The sequence below is a fragment of the Apaloderma vittatum genome, unplaced genomic scaffold (genome assembly GCF_000703405.1).
Source record: "Apaloderma vittatum isolate BGI_N311 unplaced genomic scaffold, ASM70340v1 scaffold31426, whole genome shotgun sequence".
Classification (NCBI taxonomy): domain Eukaryota; kingdom Metazoa; phylum Chordata; class Aves; order Trogoniformes; family Trogonidae; genus Apaloderma; species Apaloderma vittatum.
In genome coordinates, this window is record NW_009720599.1 from 574 (window position 1) to 26,564 (window position 25,991).

At 34.9% G+C, this 25,991-nt stretch overlaps 1 protein-coding gene across 1 annotated transcript; it reads left to right on the forward strand.

Moving 5' to 3' along the window:
* Positions 1–586: 586 nt before the first annotated feature.
* On the forward strand, positions 587–25,991 carry LOC104275186 (polypyrimidine tract-binding protein 2-like; the record flags this gene model as incomplete). The annotated part of the gene is made up of 4 exons (XM_009871065.1): positions 587–617; positions 13,646–13,721; positions 25,265–25,437; positions 25,848–25,991. Coding segments are annotated over 4 exons (424 nt in total), but the record flags the coding sequence as incomplete, so codon positions are not given.

The window sequence follows — 25,991 nt, forward strand, 5'->3', positions numbered from 1 at the left end:
GATATCACAGCCTCTAATAAAAAATACGTACATTGACATACCTGTTGCAGAGTTTTGTGTAGGTGTACTTCATGAAATTTCACATGGGTGTACCTGCCAATGTGTTATTTTTTCCAAGCTAGTTTCAAAAAATATGTTCCTTGCTTTCTGCTGTAAGATCTGTAGGATAAGCTATGTTGCTGAACTCACCATCTAGTTAATGGGGGTTTGTGAGAAAAGTTCTGTGCTTAATTTTAAATTCTTTTTTTTCACACTGTGATGTCATGTTTCACCCTGTGCTCTCATGTAGTCCAGAACCCCAAGTTCCCTAAATCAATTTCCTAGCACTGTTGCTTTGGAGTAATGTTTACTTGAAACTTTTGACTCTTGGAGAAGCCAATAAGCTGAGGAAGCTCAGAGGCTTTTTTAAGTTTCCTTTTGTACTTCCCCTGAGTCCTCCTGTGTTCTTTAAACATGTTTCCTTGATTGGGGAAGTTGTTGTCTATTTCAGTTCCTCATTATTTTGGCATTGCAATACCTATAAAAGTTGTTTTTTTGAGGATAAATTGGTTGACTTGTGTTCTTGTTTTTTTTCTTTTTTTTACAGCATTGTCACTGATGTTGCAGTTGGTGTGAAGGTAGGATGTACACTTAGCAAATAAGGGGGCACAAAATGAACTACTTCGGGCATCAGTAATTGCACCTTGTAAGATTTAACTAATCATTGGCCGCTGGTAATTAGTCATTGGCCATGGATATTTAGTCAGCAGTATATACCTTGTTAACAAAAAATCCCTAGAGGCTCTATACAAAAAATTTTCTAGACACTGAACTGTAATCAATGGTTCAAGATTAATGTAGTGGTATCAACTTCTTATTTTAAAGCTTAGTTTTGCAGATTTTTTTTTTTCAGAAAAACACTTTGTCATTGTTGCATGGTGACTGTAAAATACATGTTTTCTTCTCTCCCCCCATCATTTTTTCAAAACATTTACCACTGAAGTTAAAAAGTGACTGTCTGTAATAGGACACAAAAATATGGGAGGTAGAATTTGTTATGTAGACAGAGAAAAGGTTTTTCTCTGTGCTTTTTATTACTCAAGTTCAGTTATGAATTTATCAGACTGGTTATAAAAGAGAAAGAACTTCAAACGGTTAACTTACTTTTTATTTCACTTTTATATTCAAATCTGTTGCAGGAATTATACAAGTACTTTATAGAAGCAGGTTGAGAAATAATGAGAATGCAAACGTAGTTGGACAAGAGAACTTTAAGTTATGTTAATGAATGCATGCAAGCACATCTATTTCAGTAGTAGAAACGTACAAGTTTCCTAGTGCAAACAGCTAAGTTTCCACATTAGTCCAGGGACTTTGTAGCTATAACACATAGCTGCCTTTTCACTCAAGCTGATCTGTGTTAACTTCTTGGTAAGCCAGGTTTTGTCTAGTAAAGTTCTTTGACTCAAATGTAGTTTTGGTCGTGCTGGATTTTGACTAGTGTTTGTACAGCCTGTGGATACAGTAGCTATTCTGAAAGATGTTACCTGTATTATGTTTCATAGCAAGCTTGCTTCGTGAAGGAGCTTTAAGAAGTCACTTAGATAGATTGTGGACCTATCTGGCTCCACATGTCCATGTAGTATAGGAAACACGCTTAAAATCACTCTCTGAATCAAGGGAGAACTGTAGTTATTAAAGTACTTCTGTGGGAGCTAATTCTAATCAGAAATACTAACCGGCATGTTTGTTTCTGTGTTGCCTGGGAGAACAAAGTATGAACTGATTAAAACTGTAGGAATGTGTTTAAAGGTTTCGAGCAATACCTAAAGAAGTACAAGTCTTTCAGAAGTAAACTGCCCCATGTGAATAGCTTTGGGGCAAAGCAATTTCTAAATTGCCCTCAACTGTATCTAGTGAAGAAACAATTTCAGGTAGAGCACGCATTGCTTGTACCTAAATTCTGACATTCTCACTTCAGTATAAGTAAATTAATTCAGTATCTCTGTTATTCTTAATTATGAGTGACTTAAAATCTTATGAAAATTTGAGCATTCATGAGATAGGTTGTAGGTGTGTAGTGTGATTTATTTTTTTTTTAACAACTGTATTTTCGGATGGTGGCCAGATCATGAAATAAAGACAATTCAGATGACTTAACTGCTTCTTTCTCTTGATTGTAGAAGTTACATTATGAATATAAGAAAGAAGGCAAGACAAAGGGTATCAGATGTAGTGAATAAGTATGAGGAAAGGCACAGAAGTGTCAAAGGTGTGTGTGTTCTTCGTCTTGTAAGAACGAACTTACTGTCTGGATTTTAAAAGGAAGCTATCCATTTGTACATGAAAGTAGTGGGAATAAATAAAAAGGATGATGGTTTCCTGAAGAAAGCTGTTAAATATGGGAGGACTAACTGGATTGTATTTTGGAGTTTCTATAATTATCTCAGGATACTAATAAGAATGGAAAATGGAATTTCTCACTAATGGAGTGGTTTGAATAGCAGTGTAATGCTAGCCTCAGTCATGTCCTGTAGAAGGCCACGTGAAACGTGTGCTTTATGTTCTCATATATTCATTGCTCTTGATGAAGGGATGTTTCAGAGTTGAGGAATGCTTTACCTATAGGTGGTATATAAACAACTGGAAGCCTTCATATTGTCTTTTCTTTGCTGTTTTCTTTTCTTTGGGGTGTTTATGGAATGTGTAGGGAGCAAGTTTTGAGTCCAAGAAGTTGCATCAGCAGTATTAATGCTCTTTTGACACTGCTTATGTTATGACTCGATATAGTTGAAAGTGAGCAGGGATTTACCTATGTGAAATCAACTTATCCACCATATTTGTTTGATCTGATGCTTTCTTTCTTGAGGTTTTGAACATATGGATCAGTTATACAGCATATTGGTGATATATTCAGTTGTACTTGGAGAAGGGGATTGTGACATATGAACCTTGTGTTAAGAAAATTTGCTTTATCATAATCAGTTGTCAATAAAAATTTGGATATTATATTAACTACTATCTGGCTAATTTCTCTCTTAAACAGAAGAGTGAACACACTATATTTTTGAACCTATTAGGAAAAAAGTAGTAGTAGAAGTCAACTACTGTAGTCTGGAATATCTTTGAGTTTAAAAAAGGCTTCTGAGTGTTGGGGACTGCATGTAGTATATTAAGTAAAAGGAATACTTGTTTGTAATGTTGTAATAGCAGTTGTATAGTCTCAAGAGTTACCTGCTAAATTTGAAACTACTACCATTTTAATTGTGCTGTATGCTTTGATTTAAAATGTTTTTGTTCATCAAACCATCAAATGTTCAGTCTTGATTATTATGTATATGTTGAGTCACCAGAAATTAACACCGAAAGCTGATGAGAACAAAAAATTCCAAGTGGAGGTGGAAAAAATGACAAATACTATTTGAAAACTTGGGTTTACATAGACTAAATGTGGGGATTTGCACAACTCGAAATATGCAGCTGGAGCATGCTTCCCAGCTAAAACCTGTCAGAGAAGCAGTGTATTTAATTTTTGAAAGCATTAAAACATGTCAAAACCCAGTCATTGTGTAAGTACGTATGAAATAATTCATAGAATAATAGAATCATATCAGCTGGAAGAGACCTAGAAGATGATTAAGTCCAGCTTTTGTCCCATTCCTATCAACCTACTAAACGATTCTCCCCAACGCAACATCCACCCGTCAAACACCTCCAGGGACAGTGACTCAGCCTCACTGGGCAGCCTGTTCCAATGGCTGACAACCCTTTCAGTATAGAAATTCTTCCTAATATTCATATTTGATCTGGTCCGTAGTGTCTTTTGTTTTGCTTACCTAGAATTCAAGAAGGCAAGGAAATGTCACTCCAACACAGTTCACCCCTTATGTTACAATTTACAAAATACAAGAAGAATGAGCTTTACCTCTGTATCTGATATGAACTCCTGTTGTATATGACTAGCGTGTCAAATATTTTTGAATAGAACAGAGCTAAGGATTCCATTATTGAGAGCCTATTACATAGTTCATAGGTTATTTTCTTTAATGTACAGTTTCTTGAAGAAATACTATACATCTTAAATTTATGGATTTCTTAATGTGTAGTTTTAAAAAATGCCGTATTGTGTAATTTTGTTTTGTTTTGTTTGAAAAAGGCACATCTTAGTTGATCTGTTTTTATTCAATGAGGATCTTAGTCACTAACAATGAAACAGCCTACTAGCTAGCTTCTAGTCTCAAACGTCTCATTGCTCACTGACCATATAGGTTTGAGTATCAGAATCTAACGACTGTAGTTTGCATAGCTATCTTGTGTTCTCTTTACAGTTATGATGCTTTAATCTGGATAAGGAAACTAATTTGGCACTTGGAGTGATAGAGTTTTTTTAAACTCTTGGAGTGAATGTATGAAGTTAGAATGTTAGGAGTTGGAAGGGACCTCTAGAAATCATCTAGTTCAATCCCAAAGTATTTAATTTATCTTTTCTCTGGCGTAATTAAGAGTCTTTGGAGGAGTATAAAATGTGATGTAAAGAATATACATCACACAGATGCCAGGAATAACTTAGGTGAACTTTTGGTGCATATTGAAGATCATAGTTCTTTTTTTACTGTATTTCAGTGTGTGCCACTTCAGTCTAAAGTATCATCTTTCTCCTTAATTGCTTGCATAGCTGTGCAGTAAATGGGGCCTGAGCAATTAAGTGACTCATTTTGTGTACGTGCATTGTACATTTCAGAATGGCTGAGGTGTACTTCTGCCTGGTGGGAGAAAAGAAGCAGTTGTTCCTTTATGGACGAATTATTTGGTACATAGCATTCAGAAATCTGTGACGTTGTTGATACTGCTTTGGTTTATAGTGGCCAAAAGCTGAGCTTCAGCTGCCCGGTGTGGATAGCCCCAGTTACACCTAGGATGGAAAACGTGTGTATTGTTGTAAACATTGTTTTGTAACGTTTAAAGATGTGGGAAAGGCCTTTTTTTGCCAAAAGTCCTTCACAGTAAGCTTAAGTAAGGTGGGAATTCTTGGTTCATGTTTAATTGGTTATGTTACGAGTTGAGTAGAAGATGCTAAGAAGCGCTATCCTAGTATTCTCTAATAGCTTTCCAAACAGTAATGTGTTGCAAAGTCTCCCTTTTTCCTGGTTGTTGAAATTTAATATGGGGGAATATAATAGAGTGAGGGAAGGGTGCTAGTTAAAACCAGAAGATTCTTGAAGCGTTGTCCACTTTTTTTTTTTAAACTCAAATTCTGAGGGGTAATCACTTCCCTTAAGAAAATTATAGAACACTGATATTTGGCTATTAATAACTGTTTCCTTTGGTAAAAACAAATACCGTGGATGTATTGTGACTTTTTATTTGACCTGTATGCTGTATAATGAAAATATGCGTAGCAAAAGAGTCAGAAATAGCAAGTTGTCAGAAGATAAGTTTAGACAAACTTAAGAAAGGAGACAGTGCATTTAAGTAGTTTTTTCCTTTCAGTTTCCTCTTTTTTCTGAAATCTATTTTGCCTTCACTGTTGTCATTCTATATAGTTAAATAAAAGGAAGTAAGCAGTAGGATAAAAAACTGACTTCATACAAATGCCACATGATGTCTGTTTTATTGTATTTAAAATATTACAATGGTAGTTTTGAGCTAGCTTTATATGTCTGATATATTTACTAGTATATTACTAGTTGATTAGATAGTCTGCTGAGGGCAGTGACATAAGAAAAACAGGTTCTCCATGAATTGAAGAAACTGTTTTGTGTTAGCTAGGATAATGTTTTTAAATCAGCTTTTGTGTTCAGTAGTACTGAGTCATATCAACAGCAGACAGCAAAATACAGAACGTTGGTAGCAGTGAAGAATGACGTGATACCGTGTTCGTGTGTTTAGAACCAGCGTCTGGATTTGTCTTCTCAGCAGTCATATGGGGAATATGTCCTTTGTGACAAAAAATAAAATTCTTTACGATGAAAAACATCTGCTCTCTTTTTAACAGTAATTTCTGTAAACTGACCCTGTTTGAAATTACTTTCATATTTATTCCCAAAGCAGTCTACTCCAATTCTTTTTTCTTTGTAACTTTCTTTTTTTATAATGCTCATTCTGCCACCATAATACATGTGGAAAAATAGGGAGAGCTGAAAATGGAGAGAGAGGACAAACACTGAAAATAAGTTGGTGCTCTGTAGCAAGTATGCATCAGTGTAAGGAAGGCTTAATATACCTCTGATATATATTGATGTCTGCCACTAATTGAAAACCACCTATTATTAATTTGTAGTAGAAAAACCTGTTTTTGCATCCTAATTGAGGGGTTGTAGGAAGAGAAATATGATCACCTGTGGCATCTGAAATAAGAACCAATACCAACATGAAAATAAAAATACCTTTCCCATTTTTTAGAGCTTTGGGCCATGTTTTCTCAAGCAAATCAAGCTGCATTCCAATGTTCTCTGTCACTGTAATGCTTGCACAACAAATGTTTGGGTAACCACTTGACAAACCTCTCTTGGGAACTTAACCAGGATAAGGCTAAGCTGACACAGCAGTGAGTTACAGCTTTTTTAGTCAGATTTGTACCAAAGCCTGTGATTGCATAAATGCTTGTAGCAATATAGAATTGGGGCAGACAGAATAAGAACAAGTTGCTGGGACCAGGGAGAATGTAGAACTGTTGATTTTGGTGGTACTTGGTTCAAATGAGGTTGTGGTTTCACAGGCAGTTAATGGGAATGTGATGTTTGATTTAGGGATTTGGATATTTGGTTTTTTTTTATAGCTGCAAATACAGACAGCCATTTTAAGCATTTCATAAAATCAGTTCTCCTATGAATGTATAACATGAGTATTAACTTACAGACAAAATAACACTAGTGTTTCTAATTTAGTATTGTGAAATAGCAGAGAATCAAGTAGAAAATTCCTTCCTCGTGAATCTCAAGATGTAGAAACTGCTTCTGAAGGACCAAATATGTTTGTCTAGGTGCCATGACTCTCCAGCTAGAAAGCTAAGAACGCATCCAGGTATTAGCTCTAGCTAGTTCTTCTCACCTATTCTAATTTACTCCCAGTTACATACAGCTGCTTCAGAGTAACATTTTTTTCTTGATAAAAATGAATTGTAAAGTCTGAAATGCTGAAATAATTTACCTTGTCTGTGTACTTCCTCCTGGGTGTTTGAAGCATTGACTAATACTGGACTAGACTCTTACTGCAGTCTTTCGTTACAATTGAAATTGTGAAGGTTTCCAAACACGGGTGGATGACATAGTTTAAGTGGAGATTTGGTTCTTAACTCTTGAGCTTTCTGATTTAATAGTCCTTCTTGAGACTCAGTTGCTTTGAAAAATTTGGCTCTTTTCTGGATTGCATTTTGGGAACTTGGAGACTTTTGATAGGAATTGAGACTTGTCTCCTTTCAGAGTTTTCAGATCCCCTTCACCACTCTCAATTTTTACAAATTTTGTGTGTTTTCATAAATTAGATACAGGGCATATACTATGTGTATAGTTGAAAGAAAAAAAAACATTAAAGCTTAATTTCCTCCCTGATCCTTCCTTACTGAAAAAAATACAAGTGTAAAAATGGTGAAGTTAGCTTTTAGGCTGTATAAACAATATATGGTTTGTTGAGAACAGCAGGAAAAAGAACTGAAGTAGGGTAAAAAGACAATAGAGAGAGTAAGTATGGAAAGGTAGTCATATTGTATCTGGTTAACTTCATACTGAATTAAAAGCAAGTGAAGTTACAAGTGAATTGCTAAGCACCCATGGAGTTCATGGCCTTATCAAATAAGATTTCATGCTAATACATTTTAGTAGCGTAGTCTTGAAAAAAAAATCGAGTAGACTTAAACCTTGAATGTGAGGTTCTGATGAAATGATAACAAACTTGTGGTTAAACTATGCTTTGCAAAATACCTATGAACCTGCATGGAACTTCCTTTGGATTGCGTATTTGGACTCTGCTTGTCCTGTCCTGAATGAGTCTTCGGTGATCCTATACATGAGAGAGGTGGGATGGTCTATTCATTCAGTAATTTGGGTTATGTGTTTTGACAGCAGTGCTTATAGTCAGAGCATGAAGCGGATCAAGTATTTCTTCTCCAGTAAAGGATATCTGAGGGTGTATTTATGCCAGGTTTCATTAAAAGTATAACCTGTTAAAAGTGAAGCATTCATTAAGTTCTGATCTATCACATGTAAGCTGAATGAATTTTATAAATGCTGTGTTTGGAGATTTAAAGTGTGTTTCCTGTTGTTTGCAACATCCAGTCCCCAAAGTTATTTCAGACACTGCATATTGAAGTAGTGTGTTTACAAGCGTGTCTCTGTTAGAGGGGAATGTTTAATGTCTGGGTTGGAATTCTCATATGCTTTTATTCTTTTCCCACACTGTCAGGCTTTTGCCTTTTTCTTTTAAATTGTTCCCAGGTGTTGTTAGAAATAAAGTGTTTTACAATGCTGTTAGATTTCTTTAAATCATGAGATCTGTCTCCTGGCTTGTCATATCCCTTGGGAAATTCATGCCTCTAGGCTGAGAGTGACTGTGGTAAATGTGCAGTGCAGCTAAAGTTCTCTTTTCTTTCATCTGGGGGATGTGTGAGAGGGAAATGGTGGGGCAAAAGCATCCTGTTCTTGAGAGGTGGCTGTAGTATCAGCAAACTTGAATACCAGAAATGAGGGAATTTATCAGGAAATGCGTTTTTCAATACCTTTGAGTTTATTCTTTATCTTTAATAGTGGGATGATACTGTTTAAATAATGTTGTTGACTTTTTAACAAAGTACAGTTTTGTCACTTGTTTACTTTTCTACTAGTATTGATTTAGTGTTCTGGTAGTATTGTAGTGCATCTATATGCTTCTAATAAGCCTTCTGTTACACGCTTACATTACATTCGGCCATAACTTCTGATCATTCTCCATAGCCCTGAATTATTGGGAAGAGACCTGTTAATATTTCTCTTTCATAAACAGTTGTCCAGAAGTACTTTGATGCTTAAAAGTCAACCTCTTTGGTAACTCTCAAGCCTAAGTTGTTACTCTTTGGGGGGTTTTTTAGATGTTTTTTCTTTTAACTTTGGATGTAATAAAATCTGGAGAACATTTGAAATATTTAAAGCCCTATCTGGAATGTGAAGAAAAGAGTTGGCAAAGGCTTATAAATAGTATGGTTTTGATTAGCCTGGAAGGATAGTATGACTGTAATGACTTCCTGAAATTACATAGCTACTTAATATAACCTGTGATAGTATAAAGCTTTACAGTAGTCTGTTTTGGGGGGGAAAAAAAATCTGAAATCCAGCCATGTAAATCCATCTTATGTAGTAAGGGATTCAGAGTAAGCTATGACCATTAAAGCAAGGAGCTAGGAGATTAATTTGCTAGGGGGGGTTTATTTCTCCTTCTGTAATTGATTTTGTAAATTATAGAAGAGACAGAATGTGTACAATAACTATCTTCAGAAAAATTAAATGCACAGTATATAAAATATTTTTTAAAGTTTCTCTGATATACATGGTCAAAATCTAAGTTGGTATGTTTTTTTCAGCTTTTCATGAAGGTGATTTTAGGTTTCAGATTTCTGTAATTCCATCGATTGAAGCCATACATTAATGTGCTATTTTCACACCAGGGATAGAAATGCTCTCACAGGGGCAAAGGTGTGATAACATGGGTTTCATTGAATGGACAGTATTGACTGCACCAAATTTAAGGTTCACTCACTGCAAGAAGTTGGTGTGGCAATTGCTTTGTTTTGTGCAGTAGTATTTTGGGAGATACTGCATTCATGAAGAGATATTCTAGTTGTCTCTGATCTGAATAGTTGATGGTTTAGGTTTTATGGAAGATTGATAAAGATGACTGTTCTTGACATTGGTAGGAATTGAAATACGGCATTGAAAACTTGTGCTGAGGACTAGCTGTCAGAAGATGACCTATTAATAGTGTAATAGCAGCCTGTACTTCTTATTTTGTCCTTTATAATCTCCTTCCCTCATCCTAAAATGGATATTCAGCTAGTCTCTACTGTGTTGCTATTATAGGAAAATTCCTTTTCATGACAAAATAAAATCATGGTGGTGTTTTTTGTTTGTTTGTTACTTTAACTTAGATTTGGTGATGTCTGTTATCTGCATATTTGTGATATTCAGTCTTATTATACAATCTCAAACTTGCTTTGATTCTTTAGAGCACAGCAGTTTGCACAGATGGGGAAAACAGTTAAGTGAACGTTGATCTTGGATCTTCCATTCTTCATTGGATCTGATTTGCTATGTTCTTCAGAGATATGGGTTTAGTTTCCTTATCTCTGAAACACTCAGTAGAATTTACCTAAATTAGTTTAAAGGTTTCTTTACTTTGTATAATTTGACTAGCAGAACTGGTGTATTTGAGAATAAGATAACGAATGTTCAAGATGCTTGGGAAAAGGATTATAATTCTGAAATTCATGTGTGAGATAGCAGAGTGATAAAGAGCTCTGCCCTTGGAGCAAGATGCCAGTCCTTTCTGGCTTAGCACCCACTAAAAGAAAATGCACATAAAAACAAAGCCAAGCACCCTAAACGACAAATTGAATAAAGTCTTATCTCTGCTGAATAAATGTAAGTAAAATAAGTATTTATGTCTATGCTGTAAATCAGGAGGTGCTTGTGTCACATAGTAGTGTCACTCTTAAGAGTACTCATTGGCTTACTTGAAATGCTTATATTAAATTGCTTTACTAGACAACTGTCATGTTAAGATAACTCCTTTGAAACAAATGAGAATTACCAGGAGTTACTGCTTTTGATTTTGTGTTATAACCTCTCTGTGCCCAAGTACGTATGTTTTTTTTGCTGCATAGGTGGTTTGAAAGTTATATGCTGAATGAAGTGCAGAGGTGTCTTAGGGTGCTTAAGGAACTGATAAGGAAAAATAACCACATGGATCTAACATGATGACTTGCACTGTAAGAGAGATATCTTTGTCTTTTACCAAAAGCTTCACAAGTATGTATAGGAGTGAGTTAGCAGATGTTTGCTATAGATTTGTGATTTCACGGTGAACTGGAAGAACGCTCCACATGTGAACCTGTACATCTGTGAATCAGACTTATGGCCACTGATCTATGACAATAAAACAAATGTAGAATTTATGAATTTATGATACGTGCCAATATAAGGAATTCACATTTACTTGTTCTTCTGAAGCAACACTGTTAAAACTTTTTCAAGTGTAATGACAAATCTTGTGACTGACTCTGAATGTATTAATGAAATGCAAAATGATATGTTTCAAAATGAAAAGTCTTTTAAGTGTTCATGAAACACAAATACAGTAACTGAATATTCACTCTGTTGAGTAATTTGTGTTCCTTTTGGATTTTCCTGCTGTGGATTAAGAAATTAACAGCTTTTTGAAACCCTGATTTACTGGGAACCAGAAGTTTATGTAATCACACTTGTGTTCTGCTAGTCAGCAGCTGCTGATGTAAGTAACTTTTTGAAGCTGAAGACAGCTCAAATTTGATATATTTGAGAATTGTAAATTTCCTGCAGGTTTTGGGAAGAGCATTAGTTTGGTAGTGGAGATGCTTCAGATGTTTACATATTTACTGCTGTACCACTGCAAATTAATGCGTGGCATATTAGGGGAAAAAATAAATGTTGCTGAATTACTTTATGCCTGACTGTGAATCAGTCTTTGCTGCTACTTCTGCCTGTTCAGTTGAGCTATGCAGGCTACAGACAAGGGCTTCCAAGCAAGACTAGGTAGATGGCTGCGAGCAGAAAAAACTGCAGTTATTGCTGTGTGACCTAATACTGCTAGTAACCTTGATCTTTGCAATATTTTACCCATGTAAATATTAATACTATGTTAGAAAAAAAGAACATTAAATAAGAAGGAATGTTTATGTTTCAACTTACACTGAGTGCCTGGGTTAGTGTATTATTTTTACAGTAGAAAACAATGTAGTTTGAAATAAGAGAGTTCCTATAATTTCTCTATCTTTTTTCTCAGTTTTGTCCAGCTAAATTTTTCCATAGTCGTACCTGATTAGAGATCCGTCCTTACATTGAGACATGGGCCTTCTCATGGTCCTGCCTTGGTGTTTGGCATTACTCGTTTTTCAAGGAAATCTGTTGGTGATTTGATGGGCACAGCTTTGTTGATTGCTATGTACCCTTAAGAGCTTAGATTATTCAATAAGCTGTATAAAGAGTATTCAGAGCTGGAGTTGGAAGCTGTATAAACTTTAATGGCTCTCTGTTTGCATACACATATATACTATTTTTAAGAGCTTCTGGATTAAACAAACTTTAACGTACTGTTCTGTGTATGGACACACAGTGCATTATGATAAAATGGTAAAGGTTTGTTTTTATGCATCTTGCAACTGTGCTGCCTAGAAAGATTGCATGCTCCAGTTAGGTTGGTGTTCAGTATTGAGTAAAACATGTTCACTAACCATTCTTGAGATTCTATTGTAACAGAAATAAAGAAATAAAACTATTTATTTTTTAAAGATGGGTAGTAACTGGTTTTGTTCCTAATTTCCATTTTTAGCAGTGACCTGGATTAATATTAAGGGTGCTGAGGAAATACTTTTGAAATGGGGAAGGAATCAAAAAGTCTTGAGGGATGGAGCGAGTGAGAGAAAAAATAAAGGAAAAAAAAAAAAGGCTGTAAAAGAAGTGAAAGCCTCTTCAACTATGTCAAATGCACATCTTGCAAATAATTTGAAAGGAAAAGACTGTCTTGTACTCTTGTATGTCTTCAGTATAAGCCCTCGTCTGATTTTTGTAGCCCACTTTTTACTCATTTCCGGAAAGACTGTTTAATTGTTATTTTTGATGTTTTAGGAATTACTATGACAATGTAATACCCTGCCCTAAATTGTGTTTTGCAGGACAAATGGATGTCCCCAGAATGAAAGTTGATAATTTCCTATGGATACAAGTCTCTTTCTTTCTTTTTTATGTTTTTCTCTTTTTTCTGTTTTTATCTTTTTCCTTTTCTCTCTCTTTTTCTGTTTTCTCTCTTTCCCCTTTCCTCCCTCTCTCCCCTTCTCTTTTTTTTTATTTTTGCGCTCCCTTTCCCTCTTCTCTTTTCCTTCTTTCTCTTCTCTCACTTGTGTGTTCCCTTTCTCTCTCTCTCTCTTTCTTTCTCTCTTTTTCCTTTTTCCTTTTTCTTTTTCTCTTAAATAGAAATGGTAGAATTTAGCTAAACTCCACATTTCTATTTGTATTTATAGATGTCCTTTGTAGTTATAGATAGATCTAATAATTTAATACATACATATATTAAAAACAAGTACATTTGAATGTTATTGAAACAGACTATATTTAATTATACTAATATTTTAATTTGAGATGCTGGACAAAATTATTGTTCAGCAGTTCTTGCTGCATCTGGAGGTGGCTTCATTTCAGTGGTGGGTGAAACAACTGTACTTATGCTGCTCTTATTTCAAAGATTGCCATGTAAATATACTGCTTTACTTAGATTCCAAGTTACTGCACTTATCTGAAAAGAGGAAGTCTACCAAATCTGAATAGGTTTGGTTATGCTTGTTTAAGTTCTTCTAAAGGTTTAAAATGTCAGATTGACATTTTTAATATCATCTTTAAAAATCACAAAATAGAGGAAAAAAAATCTCTTACTGTCTCTTTCTTTTTAGAGAGGATCTGACGAACTTCTTTCAGGCAGTGTACTCAATAGCCCGAACTCTCACATGAGCAGCATGGTAGTTACTGGTAAGTGATGCCCTTTCAAAGGAGAAATCTATCATTTATACTTGGAGTCATTTCCTGTTTAAAAGGGAAAAACAGTGAAACAAGAATCCATTTTTCTATAGAGGGATATACCATTGGTATGACTGTAGTAGACTCACAAACCTTGGGTATCTGTAAAAAATAATCCCTTAAAACAAGAGGCATATTTCAGATGTCTGTATATACGTTGTTGGTGGGTGATGGCATGAGAAACTACACTTGTCTTGTACATCTGCAGACATCTGCAGGTCTGGGCTTTACAGGGAGGAGCGCTATGCCAATTTCATAATAGGATGTGGATTCAGGAAAACAGTTTTGCTCTGTTCTGGTTTAGATTACTAAAGCTGAAAACTTCACTTTGCTGCTTCAGTTTGAGGTTGCGGTGGTAGAATCTCAGAATGTCAGTGCAAAGTGAACGTCGTTCTTTAGTCAAATTTCTAGTGATGCTAAATGGAAAGGCTTTTCGTACTCAAATGCCTTCTGTTGTAGTTAATGCTTGAATGTGCTTTGAGTCACTTGGAGGGCTCACTTCAGAGGTCTTGCTTTTTTTTTTCTTTTTTTGATCTTTTTCTTTTTTTTCTTAGATATGTGTAGGAATTGGTGCCTGGCATTGGAGTGTTGCTGGGCTTTCCAGATTGTTGCCTGCTTTACTGCTTTAATGTGCCTGATTAGTTTTTCTGTAGTGGTGAGCAGTGTAGTTGCTGATGTTAGTAGTAGACTTCCTCTTTTTTATCTAGAAGTAAAAGATGGGGATTCAGAGTTCAATTTAATGTTATGTTTAGGGTGCTGTGGTGACAGCTGTTGCCAGAATGAGTAGTTTTGTGCTTTCTCATCCTGCATCCTTAGCACAAGCAGAACCACCCACCCAATTCCATGTTTCTGCTCTCCTGTGTTGAAGTGCTTATACACTTGCACAATGAGCTAATCTGGCACTAAAATACACTGCCCAAAACTTTAGAGCAACTTACTGACCTGTCATAGGGCTGCACATTTGCTAGATGCTGTGCCATGTGGGGTAGGGGAGTGGCAGCAGAAGAGAGGAGTACTGCTCCCTTTGGAAGTTCTATAACCAGAGGTAAAGAGGTGATACGTTTTCAGAGTAGATTACAAATGCAATGTAGTGCATTCATAGCCAGTTTAGAACCTCAGAACATTTGTTTATCTCCACTGCTTTTTCTTTCTGTTGGTTCTGAAAGAGGTCCTTCTTCCTGTTTTCATTTTTTGATGTCCTCTGCAGTCCTGGATATTAGGGCTTAAGCAGTTTGCTTTACTTGAATGAGAAGCCAGAAGGAAAAAGAGTTTGTGTCTTGTGTGTGAGGGTTTGGATTTGGGTAGTGGGACGTGCAGGGAAAGCACTGTTATCAGGACATAGTCCTGAGTGTTACCCTATTTTCCATATATTTTTCAGAGAAACTTTTAGTTCAGGAAAACTAAATACAGGTAAATTTATCAAAGGAAAAAAAATAAAAGCTAAAGGGAAGGAAGAATACAGAGGCTTGCCTAAAAAGCCTCAATTTTAAGTAGAAATTATTTTCTCCACAGAAAGTTTGAAAATGGAAAAGAGCACTTTGATTCCATTACATGGTCATGGGAGTTTGATGTATTTAACAAATGCAGATTCTCTTCCTCAGTTTGTTCGAGGTGTTTTCAATGAAGTGATTCTTTACATTTTATACAAGTAAGACCTCTTGATATGTCTCTAGGTATCCAGAACCATAAATGACTTCTCAGAAACAGTCTCATTAACAACCAACAGTGGTCTTAAGTAATGGCCTGGTTCCTGTAGTATCGGTTGCCTGTTATAAAAATTTTCGTGTTAATTGTGTAATATATGAAGGATGTTGATTATTGGGAAAATAATGCCAAACGAACCAAAACCCCTAATCTGAATGCAGTATGATAATTCAAGCCATTTTTTGGAGAATACTTTTAAGCGGTTTCTTGCGATTGGTTTCTAATTTCTGCCCGCTTGCCTTTGTTAAATATTAAAAAACCTCAGCCTGTGGAATACCCGAAGTCCACAGTTCAATGTTATTTTTGAATATGTCCTCCCATAGCTGTCTTGTTTGTCATGAGCCTGGAAATGCTTTTTTTGAGACTTGCCCAGTTTATAAGTTCATACTGTAGACTCAGAAGTAATTAGGTCTGAAATGGAAACCCATATGTTACTTTTTCAGTACGCATCTCCTGAAGCCCAATGAGTTGAAATATTCTTTATTTTGGAATTAATGGCCTCCTTTGGCTTCAGTTCTGTTACTACTTTTCTCTTTATAAGAATTTAAAACTTTTGTGAACAGAGGTGTTTTTTTTACTGTAGCCCAGGCATGGTAGTGATGAATCTTCCTGAGATTTTCTAGAGTTTGAAAGAATCTGTAAGCATTAAGTTTGTTGTAAAGGAGACATGTAGAAATCTGCCTACACTGTAACTCTTAAAAATTGTACTTTTTCTTGCCCTTTTGTTCTTAGAGTTTGGAAGTGTCATGATTTTATGAGACCTGGTCGTTGTTTTCTGGTTTTGACCTTGATATTTTCAGCATTTGATCCTGTGATATTTTTCCAAACAGATACCTAGATGAAGAGCAGACAGTTTGTTTTTGTAGTCCTCTCAGCCTTGTTTGTAGCAGTAAACACAATCAGAAAACCAGTTGTCACCCTGGAAAGCCTAAACTTAGAGTAAAAACTTGTGAATCACAGCCTCATTTCTTTCTAAATCTCTGCTATAGAAATAATAACCTGAAATAAATTGCCTAAGTTGTCAGAGAAATGACCTTTTCATGGAGGTCGGTGTTTTCAGTAGAACTGGGGGCTGTGTCTTTAAGGGTGAGATGAGAGATGAGGTTGTAAAAATGGTCCCTTTATTGTGGTAACAGTTCTGTTTAGGTTTTTTTGGTAGCAAGCTGCCATTCAGTTAGAATGCTGTAGTTCTTGAATGCTTTTATGAATACTCTTGTTACCTTAGATGTATGCTTTCTCTGCCCTATAAGAAGTCTTGCATATGAATCGCTCCATATTTTTTTGTGAAAGAAACTTGCAAAATTGTTGGACAGACATTTTGTTTGCATTCTTATAGCTTATTTGAACCACTGGTAAGGTGTTGAACTATATGGAATTAAGAAAAAAGTATCTTGGACTGTTGTCTAAAGGCATTTCTCAAAATACAAGGCCTGATCCCTAAGCATTTTCAAAATAGCCTTGTCATCAGCATCCATGTTCAAGACTGTATAGATGAAAGGAGATTGTCAGTGTGTTATATTAACATTCACTACAAGTAAAGTTACTCTCATGTCCTTTATAAAAGAAGAGCCTTAAAAGGATGATAGACTGGGATAATTGAGGATGATTTTACCACTTAATTCTGAACCCTTGTATCCCCTCTTTTGGACATAATTTGGTTATTGTCCTTGCTGTTGTGGAATTTCATTTCATTTAAACTTGTATATTTAAATGTAAAAGAATATATTTTTATTTTCTCATATTACTTTATAAGCAGTATGGCAGAATATCATGGTATGAAGGTTGAGTGAAGAATTCCATGTACTGGATCAGAATTTGTTGCAGGGAGGACAGCTTGTAAGGTTCCAGGTCAGCAGATACCTAAGCTTTTCTAAGAAGTTCTCTTTTTGATGTTAGATATTTAGGTTTCTGAGTTCTTTAGAACTAGCTGACATTGATAATGTTGAAGGTTCATTGTCTGAATCACAAGCCTTCTACTACTGCTTGATCTACTACTAGAGTTTTCCTTCAGCTTCTCTGAAAATATTGTAAAAATCTATTGCTATTTTCTATTGTAATTTTTCTTGATTTCCATCTCTTTGGAGAGCATAACTGTCTCAAAGACCTGTGAATTTGTTCTTTTCATGTTGATGTACAGCACAGAATGACTCAAGCGCAGTTTAAGTAACCTAAAGTAAGGTTTAGTAAGAGCATTTTAGGAAGACAGAGCTGAAGCTAGAATATTTAAAAAGTATTTTTGACTCTGGTTGTTTTTAAAGACATTAGCTATGCACATTGTAAATGATTGCACATAGCATTTTTCCGAGTTGTGTGTTTAGCAAATATGTAACTGCAGTTGCTTAATCTGAGCTTTTATAGCTAAGATAAAAGTCCCTTTAAGAACTAGAAAAGGTAATTCCCTCTGGGTTACTTTTATGCTCAACTTCTTGTGAGGCTTTTTTCTTTTCAGGTGGAGAACTGCTTAATGGAATTATTAGAAAGTTACATGTATGAAAATGTTCATGCCATGAGCTGTAGTGCTGAAATCCACACAAAAAAAATATTTCATGGATGTAGACAAAAAGCTAAAAATGATGATGAAAGTTTTATGCAAATTGGCTTGCCAAAGGAGAGATCGAAGCAGAAGAATTGGCAGATTTTTTTAACTACAGCTAGCAGTAGCTTCATTCTTCACATTTGTGTCTTTTAAGTTCATTCAGTAAAACATTTCAAAAATCATTTTGCAACGGAACTCACCAGACTCCTGGATCTTTAAATGATACTATTAATCTTGATCTTGTTTTTACTTCATTAGCAGGAAATGGTAGCAGTGACTTGGGTAGATAATTCATTGTATTAACAGAATACATAGCACTGAGGCATACAAGATAATAATATTTCAAGTGCTGTGTTTAACTTGGGGAATAAGCATAGGTGTGCTGTTTTTTGATGGCAAATTTGTTACTAGTTAATATTAATGATACCTAAATATAGGTAATTTGCTTCTGAAGTTTGCAAATTGGTTACAGTTAATAGTAATTGTAAAGATTTGAAGAATGGCATATGTGTTTGGAAAAAGTAATACTTTAATAATAGCCTATAATTAACTTTTTTCTACAGATATACATGGGCGTGTGCATGTGGATGTACTAAATTTTAATGTTCTGAATGCCTGAACATTATGCCTTTTTTCAAATTAAGAAACTTTAGAAAAAGAAACCACAAAAAGCAAAGAACAAACCCCTCAAAAAACCTCAACATGGGAAAAGTAAAATGTGGCTGTTAGTAATTTAGGTAATTTCTGTCTGCATCATTTCATCATAGTCATTCATATTTGTTCCATTTCAGTTGTGTTTCACTCTAGCCCTAGTATTTTTGCAGATTTTAAGGGTCAAAGAGAAACGCAATAGTTGAAGTTTCTGCAGTGTTGAAAAGCCATTATACTATATTATGTATTACCATAGTTGCTTAGAAAACTTGCTCAGTTGGTTTTCAAACAGCAGTGCAGCCTATGTGCAGATGTGCCCATTAAAAGCTGCTTTTTAATTGCTTGACAATGTTTACTTATATGTACTGTAACATGGTTTTATTACTGATCAGTCAAGATTTTTCTTTGCATGTGGCCCATGTCCATGGTAAAAAAATCCACCTGTTACTTCTGGTTAATGCGTTAGTTCCAGTGGTAAGACTTCCACAATGTAGTAGTGGCCTAGCAAGGTGAGAATAATGACATGTAAAGTACTTTGAAGTACAAGTCATTGTACTCCCCTCCAATCCCCAAAATAAGAAAAATAACCAACCAGTCCTAATTGGCATTAAACATGTAACTTTTAATTTTAAGCTTAACAAATTCAGGCTTCAGAGAACTTCACATTCTTCATGTTTTTCGTATTTTTTCGGTGTAGTAACTCTTGTTCTTTACCTTAAATGTTTTAAATTCCAGATTTTATCTTTAGCTTGTGCTTTTGAAGATGCCTTACTAAAACAAAGGTTCTGTTTTCCTTGCTGCAAGAGCCTGTTGGCACTTGTGGAAAAGTTTCTCACTGGATCAATCCAAAGGTCTCCTCTTTCCACATTCTGGCTGTGACATCAGGCTGGGTGTATATATTCAAAGAAAGAACCTCACAAACAAAAGGGCAGTGGTCTCTGTTACACCTACGAATTTCTGGTTGCCTATGGTTTCCTTATCTCGTTGTTTTATGCAGGTGGTCGTGTTCAGTAGCTTCGGCATCATTTTAATCTTTCTGTCTGGTCATTATCTACAGTTATAAACTAGGTATTTGGATAATTCCATTGCAGTTTCTCTTGGTCAGGTATTTTCTGTGTGGATATGTGTCCCACGTTCTGCTTGTTGATAACATTAAATTTCATATATTTATCTAATGTGAAACTAGAAGTGCTTTATGCATTATCAACAACAATGAAAAACACTACTGGTAAGCTTCGTGTCTTTATAAATTGTATTGGGTAATGAAATAAGCATTTCAGGAAAGCCTAAGTATTTACATTTTGTTTTGTAGTTGGTTGCTGGTGTGCACTCACAGTTGTGAAACAGAGATTGACTCCTGCAGAAAGAATATTTATCAATTATTTTACTACTGCAAGTATGCAGGGATTTATAATCAGCATCTCGTGATGGTTTTTTTTTTAACATTTTTCCCCTTCTTTCCAGGAAATAATAGGTGAGAGCAACTTTTTATTGTATGCAAAATCTTCATCCATAGCCACATAGTTACATTTCTCTTTTAGGAGATTGTGTGAGTATGAAAGAAGGTTGTCATAAAGGAAAATGACACATCTTACATAAAGGCTTCATATATTTTCAAGGTAAACTGTGTATTTTTGCCCACAGAACACTCAGGCTGTGTATTCTTAAAAAACAAATTTTTAAACCAAACAAAACCAGAAACCCTTGTGTGCAGAGAAGTTCTCTAGGATGAAATCTTATTAAAATCTGTTTTTAATAACAGTTATCAGGAAGTAAATTATTCAATGTCTGCTAAACTTTTGGATCAATTTTTGTGTAAAGACTGGGAGCACTGAATCTTTATAGCTTGAATGATTGAATGCCTTGTGTACATTGCACTTCATTCTGTTGCTTATATCTGTATGGGTTTCTGTATTTAATAACGTAGGAGTTTCTGACTAAAAATGCTAGGGACCCAAGTCATTTAGATAATGGCCATTTATAGGGTTTGTGAACTTTTAAGCATTCAATTTCCACAACTTGATTATGCTAAACTGAAGGAACTGTGTGCAACAGGGATATGGCTTATGTATCAGTTATATTTAGACTGTAGTATCCTGTTTAGATGGGAGAATAATGCTTTGAATGCTGTTTGTAGAGATGAGATTTTGTTCAGAAATAGACAACTGATGTCATATGGAAACTGACTTTTTCTTCTCCTTGGTGGAGAGCCAAAGAGGGCTTACACTGGTGCACTGACTGTTACAGAATAGGTTTGGGGGATTTTTGATAGTCTGAATTGAATATAACAGGTACTCAGGTTTATTATGATTACTTACTGTTTAAAAAAAAAATAAAATAACAAACTGTAGGGCTGTAGCATGATTACTAAATGAACTAATAGTAACACTGTGTTTTAGTCATGCTATTCTCATGGTGATTTTTTTTACTGTTTTTTTCCCTAAAAATAGATATTGCAGCATTTTGCTCTTCCATGTGTCTTTATATTTGTTAGAAGAAGTGTGTAATGATGGATCGGATTTTTCAACTCAGATGAAAGCCAAACTGCCTGATAAAATAGCTATTTCCTAATAAGATTTTAGTTTTATTAGCAGTTTCTCAGCAATAGTTCTTAGTTGGCTTTCAAGATTTCCCCCTCCAACATCCATCCCCTTGTCCCACGCCTTTTTTTCTGTTATTTTCTCTTTCTTGTGGTGTATAGGGAAGGATCTTACAGGTTGCTTGTTTATCTCCATTGACCCCATTTCTACTCTAGGACAAAGTTGTTCTCTTAGTACCTTGACTTACCGATTAATCTCTATGGATACTGATTATGCCAATACAATTTGTTAGAGAATTAAGTTGTACCTGTTCTTGTGGCTTTCAAGAGAAGCAGTAATCATTGATGCTGTGTCAATTTATTCTCTCTTAAAATCCAGTGTCATATGTTTTGGGATAACTTTTGCTTTAAGAAAATGGGCATCATTTTTTGTGAATGTTTCCAGTTCAGCTCTCAGTGTGTGAGGTATACTTCTACCAATAAGTAATAAACAGCTTTCGTCATAATAGCTTGCTCTAGTGCTGAAAACTGAGCGTTTACAAAGCACTGAGAATGCTTCCTGCTAATCCCTCATCCAGTCCCTCCTGCCTCCCTTTTTTTCTGATTGCCATACATTCTTTAGAGCATAATTCTGTGTATATTATGTGTACACACAACTTCTGTGTATATTATTTTAATCTATCTTTACATATATATATATATACACAAACACATATATATATATATACACACACACACTTTTTCACTTAGACATTTTAGCAGAGGCACTTGTCTGTATAGCTTTTTTCTTTTTTAAGTGAGTAAAAAAAGTGTAGTTTAGTAGATGCTTAGTTTAAGGTAGTTTAAAAACCAAAATTTTGTAAGACACTTGTGTACACAAGTTAAGTTAAAGCTGTTAACTGCTCTTTCGGAAACACATATAGTACAGCAAAATATATCTTACAAATTTGTTCTTTAAACGTACTGCAGCAAAAGTTGAAAGCCTTTAAAATTCAAATATTAGACATCAGTGCTAATAGGTGGAAAAGCAATTTATTCATGTAATATGATAACTATTAAAGGAACATTTCTTTGCAAATGCATGTATGTTAGTGATTATACCCTATCCAGGGATACTTCTACTAGTAACATTGGGATTACCTAAAGAATAAACCAAATACAAGCTTTAGTTTAAAAAAATAAAAAAATTCTTGTACATTATGCTGTGGAAAAGTTAATATGTCAAAATTATATGTTGCACACCACACAAAAGACAAAACAGTTCTGTAAATACTGATCTGAGCATTCATGTTATTTGCCTTACTGGTGATGTAATAAAACTCACAAGTTTCTTACCAGTGTCAGTAAATCTTTCCATTTAAAACCTTTACTTTCCCACTTCTTATTATTAGTGTTTCATATTTCATTTTTGAAACTTGTAATGCATCCAAATTATTTAGAAAGCTTAAGTATGAAAAGCATTGGAAATCTAGTTTTTAATGTTTTGTTTGTAATACATTGTCAAGCCTGTCAGACTTCACAGTGTTTTCTTTTAGTTCTTTTTTAGAGATTTAAATTGAGAACGAGAGAAGTGCTATATTGTGTAATCTTGAAGAGGTGAAATCTGGCTACCTGGAAGCCAGTCTCGCCACATTTTCCAAAATGAATTGTGTAGACTAAGGATGGACTTCAGATCTTAGTCCAGTGTGTATTTTTGAAATTTTACTTTTCTGTGTTCCATCAGAATTGTCTTTTTGTGCAGCAGACCAAAAATAAAATACATACTATTGCATGGATTTGACCTTTTCAGTTAGCTGAATTTTCACCAGTTTTGATGTCACTAGGTTTTTGTTGTTTTGTCTGCTACAGTAAATTTGAAAAGACTTAGAAAGTATTGCACATTCCAAGAACTTCTTAAAAATCGGGATTTTTATTTATTTTTAAGGGGAGTAGTATAGGAGTAGGGGGAAGTTAAGGGGTGGCCTGCCTCTAAGGCATGCTGTTTTTAACTAAGAGAGTGTCTTGAATTTTAGATTTAGCTAGGTCTAGATAGCTGAAGTGGAAGTTAGAAACTTTCAAATTAGAATGAAAAGGTTGCTTGATAGAAGAAGGTACAAAGGAGTGATTTTCTGAAAGAGTTCCTGGTGTATAAATTTATCCTTTATCTATTGACTTCTTTAATGTAAATACGTAAACCTCATTCTTGTAAAAGTACAAAGTATGTTTGCAGGTTTGATCAGAGACCCCGAAGTTTGACAATTTTCTTAGTAGCATTGAAAAAGTAATTAAATGTTGTACCTGGTTTGGCTTTTCAGATCCAGATCTGGAGTGTGGATGTTCTTGACTTGCAAAAACAGGAGTCCATTTCATTCTGTGTTTTTAATCTTGGGCAAATTGGTTTGGTTCAGGCAAACAGAACTTAGAACTTAATTCTTGATTATGATTAAGGCATACCTTAGAAAAAACTTCCTGTGCTCAAGTTGTTCATAGATTAATGCAAAATTTTTATGCAGGGAATGATTATTTGGTGTAAATTATTTTTCTGGTAGAAATTCAGAATTGTATTCTGTAGTTAGAGCTGTGAGATAATGTAGGACTTCTTTATTTCCTTCTCTCTGGAGGTCCCAGCCATCAACTTTTGTACAAAGAAAGACGGCTTTTGGAAAATTTAACTTAGATAAATGCTGCCTATTGATCTCCCTTCCCCCTCCACTTACTGTTTCTACTTTTTCAGTGAGTTAAAAAAAAAAGTATTCTTGTCCGTAACTTCTTTTTTTTTTTGTAATCCTCTTTTTTGTAGGCCTTCAACCTATAAAGTTGAACCTTAATAATTACAAATATTTTTCTGCTTTTCACAATTCATGTGTTTTTTAGAAATACACCAAACTGGTCGTCTAACGTGAAATCAGAAGTTGAATAGTTCACAGACTGACTTGCATGTTTTGTAGCCAGAAGTAGAAAAAAACCCAAAGTCTGAACTCTTGCTTCTCTCATATCTTAAATGCATTCTGATTTCCAGCATTCATTAATTGATGAATATACGTATATCTTTTGACACTGTTGTTCGTTAGCTCTTGAATCTTTCGAATGTTTACTTCACTGCCATATTTACAGGCATTAAATGTATTACCTTTTGTCTAAAGTAAATAATTTTTTTTTAGTTTTCTTTCCAAAGCAAGACTTCTTCTGTCCAACCGGTTAGCTTTTTATTGTGTATTGCATATGTTCAAGAAAAAAGGAACTCAAACTGGAATTTTTCTGAAATTCTATACAGGAATTCTGTACAGTATTCCAAATGGTATCTTTCTGGTGCTTTGTACATTGATGTTAATGCTTCCTTGCTTCTGCTAGGAAAATCTTGTCCGGCTCTTTCCCGCTCTGCCCATACATTTTGGCTGCATCGTGTTTATTAGTTGACTTTTCCTTTTCTGAAGATGAGCTCATTTTTTCATAATGGACATTTTGTATTTGTCCTTAATTTGAAATGTTGTCGATTTCCTCAGACTAGTGTAATGTCAGTCCTCTGGCTTGTCCCTTCTCTCCAGGGTGATCCTTCTCAGTGTCAGCAATGCTTCCTGTCTTGCTTTGATGCTTTTCTGTTTTTTTGTGTCTGGTTCCTTAGTGCAAACAATCCTTAAAACTTTACTTCAGGAGCTCTTCTTGTAACTATTATTCACCACCACTTTTCTGTTTTCAAAAAATGCTGGATAGCCTTTAGTTTTTGGTTTTTTGGTTTTTTTTTTTTAAATGTAATTTAGAGTTATATAAGCCCTTCTGAGTCATAATGTTCTTACATGATGTTATATGAGATACTTCACTGAAAGTGTGGTGAAAAGGATTTGCTGTGCTTTTTTGTCATTAGAAAGTGAGTTATCACGGAGAACTATGGAGTTAGTCTTGAAGAGACCACCTTTCATGAGACTGTAACTTTTGCCTTTTCAGAATTTGTTCTGAATCCTTGAATTTTATTTGGATCAAACTAAAGAAGATTTATTTAAAACTTATAATTAAAAACATTTTAAAATAAAGCACTAATCATAATAATGTCAGTAAACATATCAAATAGAGTCTGAATATGTCTTTCAGCCAATGGTAATGACAACAAGAAATTCAAAGGTGACGATAAAATGGATGGGGCTCCTTCTCGTGTTCTTCATATCAGGAAATTGCCTGGGGAAGTGACAGAAACAGAAGTTATTGCTTTAGGTTTACCTTTTGGTAAGGTAACCAACATCCTGATGCTAAAAGGGAAAAATCAGGTAATTTGTTGCTTTCCAAGTTTTAGTATGCTTACTGTCTAATTTTAAAATATGCTGTTAGAATACTATTGAAATAAATCATGTAACAGTAAGTATTTAAAAAAACCCCAAACCTTTGTTCTGTTCTGGTTTTTTAATGAACTTATACTGTATTTCACTAAACTTGTAGGGGGGAACAGGGAGTGGTTGGCAGCTATATAAATAGTTGTAGTAAGTATTTAGTCCAGCATCTTCACAGCTGAATTTTGGGAGATACAGCTTAGCAAATAGAGTTGGTGTGTGCAGATTGGCATGTTCTGAAGACTGATATTTGTTAAAATATGTTAGCAAACCTTTTAAGCGTTTTTATATGCTGCTAATACGAAGATTACCTGCTTTGTAAATATTCAAAATTAACGATTTAATTACAGGCGTTTTTGGAACTTGCTACAGAAGAAGCAGCTATGACTATGGTTAATTACTACTCTGCTGTGACGCCTCATCTTCGTAACCAACCTATCTATATCCAGTATTCCAATCATAAAGAACTAAAGACTGATAACACTCTTAACCAG